This window comes from Melanotaenia boesemani, chromosome 12 (assembly GCF_017639745.1).
Source record: "Melanotaenia boesemani isolate fMelBoe1 chromosome 12, fMelBoe1.pri, whole genome shotgun sequence".
Classification (NCBI taxonomy): Eukaryota; Metazoa; Chordata; class Actinopteri; order Atheriniformes; family Melanotaeniidae; genus Melanotaenia; species Melanotaenia boesemani.
Genome location: NC_055693.1, coordinates 16,282,478 through 16,289,407, shown reverse-complemented (window position 1 = coordinate 16,289,407; position 6,930 = coordinate 16,282,478). Strand labels below are relative to the sequence as shown.

Sequence of the window (6,930 nt, the reverse complement as noted above, 5' to 3'; positions counted from 1 at the left end):
ATGAAATGAGAGCTACTCTTGATAGAACAGATGGATGGGCTCATGCTGAATCACTAATACAGGAAACCACTTACATTCAGACACCATGTGGAGTAGGAATATTGGTAGCACTGCTATTATTATGGTTGAGAAACCTGAACGCTTTCAAGCTGAAAACAGACTGAAAATTAACTTTCAGACCTTCTGCCACTTTCTGGAAAATAATTTCTTTAAGAGATGGTACCAGAGAAACATGTTCTCTATGCTTCATTACGCAGCACTCAACTGCTTTGCTCACTAGCAGAGGCCCCACACATGACTGAATATTGCCAAAACTTCCTTCTTCTGCTGACCTAAATCTAGTTGAGAACATAAGAGAGGATACCTATACTTCTTGAAAAGGCATTCAGGAGGCAGAAACAAAAACAAACAAAGGCTAGTGTGGCATCCATCTCGCATCCTACCTGTACTTTTACCTCTCTTCTGCAACTGGATATCGATGCACTGGATATTTTGAACCTGCCATGGCTGATTCAGCAAAACGACATCATTGGAGGAGGCAAGAAAAGAAAGAGAAAGTGACGGCAAGAGACAAAACAAGAGTCAACATTCAACTGACCTTTATTGGTTGGATATAGCTCAAATAAGAGACAAGACGGATAACAAATTAGCTTTCATAAGGTTGCTAAAATCTAAAAGTTTAGTAGTGTTGCTTTAAGGGGACAGCAGTGTTGTAAAACTAATGTATTTTATTGCTATTCATAATTGTTTTTCAGCCATAGCCATGTTATTTTTTTCAAACCCTAACCTGTCACATCTTACTGGGTTTCCTGCTATAACACAACCTGTTGTGACAAAGTGCCATTGTAACATGACATGTTGAGTGCCACAAAGGCAAACAATCAAATGGCATCCATTAAAGTGACAATGGCAAAGAATACATGAGGCTATAACTGCTTTGTAAGCCTCACAAGGCAATGTTGCCTGAAACCAACCAGGAAGTTACATAAGTATTATTAGTTGAGCTTATTCCAGAAGTGGAAAACACTAAATAAGTAAAACAATCTGGCACATTTGGGTATTGGGCTTACATCCCATCTATGCTTACACAGGTGTGGAAACACTCGTGAATCATATTTCCCTCCTCCCACCTGTAAGAGGCATTAGTTTACACAATGTCCCTGTAGGGCATATTCATGAACAAACAGCCTTTTTGCTAATTTTGATTGCTTTTCTTTACTAAACATTCAGCCGATGATCAGCTATATTTTACACTGACTATAAGAATAGTCCATGATTTAATGCTTAATTTAGCATTAAAATAATTGTAATAAAGAAAGGAAAGTTATTTGATGTAGTGATGGTAGCCTGCTGATCTGATCAGATGTGGAACTATTTCATTGAACCCTCATTTTTATCTGCAAAGAACCATGATAGCAACAAAAGGTTTAAATAAAGATTCATTTGTTCAGTATTAAAGTATGTTACTTATAGAAACATTTGCAAGCAGCAGAAAAAGACGTCTTTATTACATTGTGCTTTTATACAAGCATCACAAACATCTCAAATATTCACAAGCTTTTATTCAAACTACTCCACTTTTCCAAAGAGCTGAGTTTACTCAGACAAGATAAACTTTTAATAGGCATTCCAACGCAAAGCACCAAGACAGTTTTGCAAACTGATACAACGTTAGCTGGAAGAACAGCACTCTTATTTGTGCTTGCCTTGTCCTGTGACAGGAAGACCTATCAGGTACCACCCCCCCCCCCCCCCCCCCCCCCCCCCCCCCCCCCCCCCCTTAAACGCCCCCCACCCCGCTCTCCTCCTGACCTCATTCTGTCATCTTCATTTTCCTTCTTCCCCACTCTCAGGTCTTTTATAAAGTGTCTCCATGCATTACACATTTAACAATGCATTAAAAATAGGCCACCATCAATCAGTTCATTCAGTGGTGGAGACAGCATCTACTTGTGGCATCAATTTGACGTGTTTCACATAGGAAGGCTATAGAATTTCAAGATGCCAGTAAAAGATGTATGAAACTAAAATTAATACAAAATTTAAAAAGATAATGATTCAATGCTCCTTATAAAACACACACCAATAAATTTGAGTTCACATTTGATTGATCTCCTGCAGCAGTGTCTTCTGAGAATCCAGAAACAGAATTTTATAAATACACATGCAAGCCATAAGCTGTGACAAGATATCTGTTGATGGGTGCCAGGTTAGCAGTGCACCCAAAACAGTGATTTGAGAGCTGTGATGCATGATACAGGATAGGTACAAGGTAAAATCTGATGTAATGGTTGGAAGTGAGTCAAGCCTCGGGGGCAAATGATAGTCTGAAGACTCTGACTCCTGGTTGCTCATGCCAAAGCAGATGTTCTACTGACGACAGCATTACAAAAGATTGTTCCCCATGTTATTCAGAAGGTATTTTGTGTTACTGAGAAGGCATGTCAAGGTTGCTGAGCAACAAATGGAGCTGCTTTGGTAGTTGTTTTGATGGCCATACATTTTTAATAAAGAAATATCGACAGGACCACGAAGCCTCTTCACAGTTCCACATGAGTTTTGTTAACACAGTAAGGTGTTAACAGGTGGAGGTGTGGAAGCCTCCTTGGGAGCTTTGATGTTGCAGCTCTGCTCTGAGGCTTGATCCTGCATTCTGGACTTCAAAACAGCCTGCGCCTCGTCACGGGTATCTGCTTGAAGAGGTGGACACCAACTGCACAGACATGCCTGAAGGGCCACACACAAAGTTTGATATGAGTACAAGCCCACATATCTCAACCTCTTCACGGGGAGAAAATCTTACTTTAGGTTGTATGCCATGTAAGCCATAGAACAAGTCTTTTTTTATTCAAAGAGTGCATGCTAGAGGAGGTCTTATAGAAAGTAGTTCTGTTTTATTATTCAAGTTGAATTTAGTTAAAAGCTTGAGGTTTTCTTTTAACTGATATAGAGATTATTTAAAATGAAAAGTTCATACATTTATACATAAATACGAAGTAAAGCCCACTCTAATCTAACTAACTGCTGAAGAGTGTTCTCTGTGCACTTGGGTTAACATTTTTGTCAAAATAAATCAGATGTTTCCAATATTTTCCTCTGAACTTGTAATACAATAAAGCCTTTTAAATTTCTTCTCTTAAAATTTGCCTTGAAGCTAGGTTTTTTCTTAATAGCACATCACTTTGATTCAGTGACTAAGTGTCTGTTAGACTGCCAAGTGTCAATTTTGAAGCACTTTTTTCAGATGTTTTTCCAGACCATTTTCACTTATTACCCCCTCAGGGGCACTTGCTGCCATCTTTACAGACATGACTCTATTCTGTCCTTAATGACACACATTACAGCTCATCCAGCAAAAACCACAATGTTTTTATCATACACCAGATTAGTCTACAACTGAAGAAACAACTCTAGAAACACTCACCTTGAAACATCTCTTGAATCTTTTGCTGACTATGTACAGTGCAATAGGGTTGATGCATGAATTCAATGATGCCATATTAATGCCAAAATAGTCAAGGACAAGGAAGACGCTGGAATAAAAGAGTATAAATGTTACAGCTATTACACAAACATTCAATAAGTTGCAGGAAAAAATATTTCCACGGGTTGTACTCACCTCAGTAGCTGACACCTATTAGGATCTCTCTCATCATACATGGTTAATTTTAAGATTCTGCTTAGGTATAGAGGCAACCAGCAAAGTGCGAACACAATCACCAAGCTGAAGACGGTTTTTGCAACTTCTCGCCTCTTAAAAGGAGAAAAAAAATTCACATTAAAATCTAAATTGTAAAAAAGATGCCAAATTGCTGCAAAATGTGGAACAGTGGAGGGTAATTTTATAACCTGTTTGATGTGTTCGCTTAATGTCCTCTCAGTATTTTTCAACATCTTCCTGGTCATCAGTGTGTAGAAAACTGCAGTCCAAGCCAGTGGCATGCAAAAGTAGAAGCCAAAGAGCCACCAGTCTTTTACAGCTTTATAAAACTGTAGATTAAACATGACAATTGCCAACAGGCTGTCAGTGCTGGAGGTGGCATAATGTTCAGCTTTTGCTTTGATTCAGCGTCCACAGAACAATATTTTTCATACATATATATTAATCAAAAAGGACATTAGCAAACATGTATTTGGCATCTGATGGCTTATGTTAGGGGGAAAATAGTCATTATCTACTTAATTTCTTATTAAAGATCATTTTCTCAAACACTTGATATTTTTTTACCCTGCTGCATTGGCTTTACTTTACCTGCATGAACTGTGTGGTTTGCATAGGATGAAGCAGACATATTCTCAGATGCTTTTCTTTATAGTCCATTGTTATCATATCAAAGCCGACAACTTCGGGGACAGCCAGCAGGATAGAAATAATCCATATCAGGGTTATTTCACTAGCCGTCCACAAAGAAACCCAGATGCCTTTGATTTGATTCCAGGAAACTACAGCGCGGTATCTGCAAAATCAGTGAGAAAATGTGATGGCTTAGGGAACTCTTTTTCTGCAGCAATGATGTATTTTTTCTCATCTGAAGCACATTTCAAGGACTAATGCTAAACAAATCTGTCTGCTTGATGAAATATAGACGGTAGCACCAAATACAATTTTCACGGAGGGTGCAGAACAGTTTAGCTTATCTCCTTACCTGTCAACACTTAAAGCACATAAACTCAACACAGTAATCCCAACAGAAGTTTTCTGGATGAAGGGGACAAGTTTGCATAGTACTAAACCGAAGGGCCAATCCTCTGCCATGAGCTGCAAGGAAGACAAGGACATTTCTGTTAGAAGAGAAACAGCAACAACAACTAGTTTTTAAAATGGATGGAATGCAAAGAAAAATGACGAGATTCTTTCTCGTTGTAAATGCACAACAAATGGCCAACAACTCACCCGGTATGAGTTGATTGGAATGTCTATCACAATGTGGATCAGATCCCCCAAAGCAAGACTCCAAATGATAATATTAGGTCCACTTCTCATGTTTTTGTTCACGTATATGACTTTAAGTAAAGCTGAATTTCCCACTATTCCAACAATAAACACAAGCAGAGAGACCATGATATTGACATATTTGAAGGTGTCTCTGATTCTAGCTGGCTCTGAGCACATGGGAGGATTTGGCATTTTTGCTCCAGGTGCTTGGGTTGGATAAACTGAGCTGTTGTATTTCTCTGTTTCTTCTATTAAAAGACCAGAGGAGGTTGTTTCTGAGGGCTCATTTACAGCAAATGGTTCTGGATGCTGATTGTTGGCCTGTGATCCAACAAGAATATTTCCAAAACAAAGAAGGAGGGTCGCAGTCCACATTGTTGATGATTTTCTCAAAAAGCTCTGAAGTGTTTTTACCAAATCTGTACTGAAAATGAGAAATGCAATAATTAGCATATTTGCCTTAAGAGAAGTACAGAAATGCATTGAGGTGATATAAAGCATTTATCTAATTCCCTATTTAAAAATCAGGAAATAAATAAACACTGACACATTGTGATGCAGTTATTTATTCTAGCTTACCTTAAGATGTGGGCGCACACTGTGCGAAGTGAGTCGCAATAAAACCTAAAAAAAATGGGCTGTATTTTCAATACAGCAAACTACTCTTTGCTCCTTTGCTTGCTGTAAATGTTTGAACCCAGCTGAAGGAAAACAGAGTTTTATAGACAAAGGTATTGTTGTCAGCATTACTCATCGATCTGTCAGAAGAGACTGTAATTACTACCCTTGATGCATCACCCTGAATGAAAGGATGGTGCTGAAGTGTACTGTCTGTTATCATGGAATGAGATCATTTTATAGTCTTCAGTGGGTATGTTACTCTTTTTCCCTTCGTTTTTTTCTTGTTTTGAAGTCAATTATCTTCTGTGGTACAGAGATTCCTCACAAAAAATAAGTGTAACTCAATGTGTATTTTTGACAGTGAGATTATATTTTGTTTGCTTTAACCCTTTATCACTTTCTATTAAGTCATTTCAAATTAATGTGATGCATACTGGAAAGTAATCCTCTGCAAAATATTAGGCATTTTAGATGAACCTGATGCACTGTTGCAACCAAGCAACTGCATTTGAACAACAAATATGATAGGAATGGAACTGTACCATAATAACTAGGTTTCCTCTGACATACCTAGCTTCATTTGACATACCAAGTTCTGAAAACATGAGTCTATCTGCATCCTACCATGGAAACACTGACTCTGCCACTGCCTCCCCGTCTCTTGAGAGTCCTAGAGAAGGTGACTTCGCCCCTCAACAGTTTTTTGACAACCTGAAGAGCCTGGAGGAGCACGAGATATGTGACGACGAGAGAGATCCCATTGTTAATAGCGTGCCTGACAACAACTCCAGTTCTCTTTTCAGTGCTCAGATCTGTGCTTCGCTGGTGACAAATGACCTTGGAAAAGAATATGCTGGCATCTTTCCCCAAGAGCAGAATGAGGAAAGTAAGTTGGAAATGAAAAACTATGACAAATGTTCATAGCTAGACAGTCTGTAGAATCTATATGGATACAGCTCTCTCATTCTTTTCCATGTAGGCCCCTGGAGAGAAGCAAGAAGCTCAAGTAAATCATTAGTGAAGAAGAATCAGTAAGGAATTGTTATTTGCAATGGCTTGACTGCAAGACATAAATATGAGATGTAACATTCTCTTATTCTTAGTAACATGCATGGTTATTTTGTACTTTGTTTTTATTTATTTTATTTTTTTTAAACTAACCATTTAATTTAAAATGCTCTAAAGTGATACATAACCAGTTTGCGATGCTTGGTCATATAACAGCCTGTACCACTGTTCAAAGCAATTAAAAAGAAAAAAGAAAACTGAAAATTAAGTACTGCAGCCTTCTAATGCTGTCTTTTGACCCTAAAGCTACTATTACTGCTATACTTGCAATACAAAAGACAGTTTTCAGATGAAAACAGGTTTCT

At 38.2% G+C, this 6,930-nt stretch overlaps 1 protein-coding gene across 1 annotated transcript; it reads right to left on the bottom strand.

Moving 5' to 3' along the window:
- Positions 1 to 2,562: 2,562 nt before the first annotated feature.
- On the bottom strand, positions 2,563 to 5,311 carry ednrbb (endothelin receptor type Bb). The gene is made up of 7 exons (XM_042001956.1): positions 4,895 to 5,311; positions 4,647 to 4,759; positions 4,253 to 4,457; positions 3,850 to 3,990; positions 3,620 to 3,753; positions 3,425 to 3,533; positions 2,563 to 2,727 (listed from the first exon to the last, which is right to left on the bottom strand). The coding sequence occupies exons 1-7, from the start codon at positions 5,309 to 5,311 to the stop codon at positions 2,563 to 2,565; spliced, it is 1,284 nt and encodes a 427-aa protein (XP_041857890.1).
- Positions 5,312 to 6,930: the final 1,619 nt, after the last annotated feature.

Bases quoted from the DNA above. Each gene is read 5' to 3' on its own strand.
- ednrbb (XM_042001956.1), bottom strand. From the start codon at position 5,311: ATGTGGACTGCGACCCTCCTTCTTTGTTTTGGAAATATTCTTGTTGGA. The intron at 4,760-4,894 runs GTGAGTTGTTGG...TCTTCCTTGCAG, and splicing joins TTCCAATCAACTCATACCGG to CTCATGGCAGAGGATTGGCC. The intron at 3,534-3,619 runs GTGAGTACAACC...CTTTTATTCCAG, and splicing joins AATAGGTGTCAGCTACTGAG to CGTCTTCCTTGTCCTTGACT.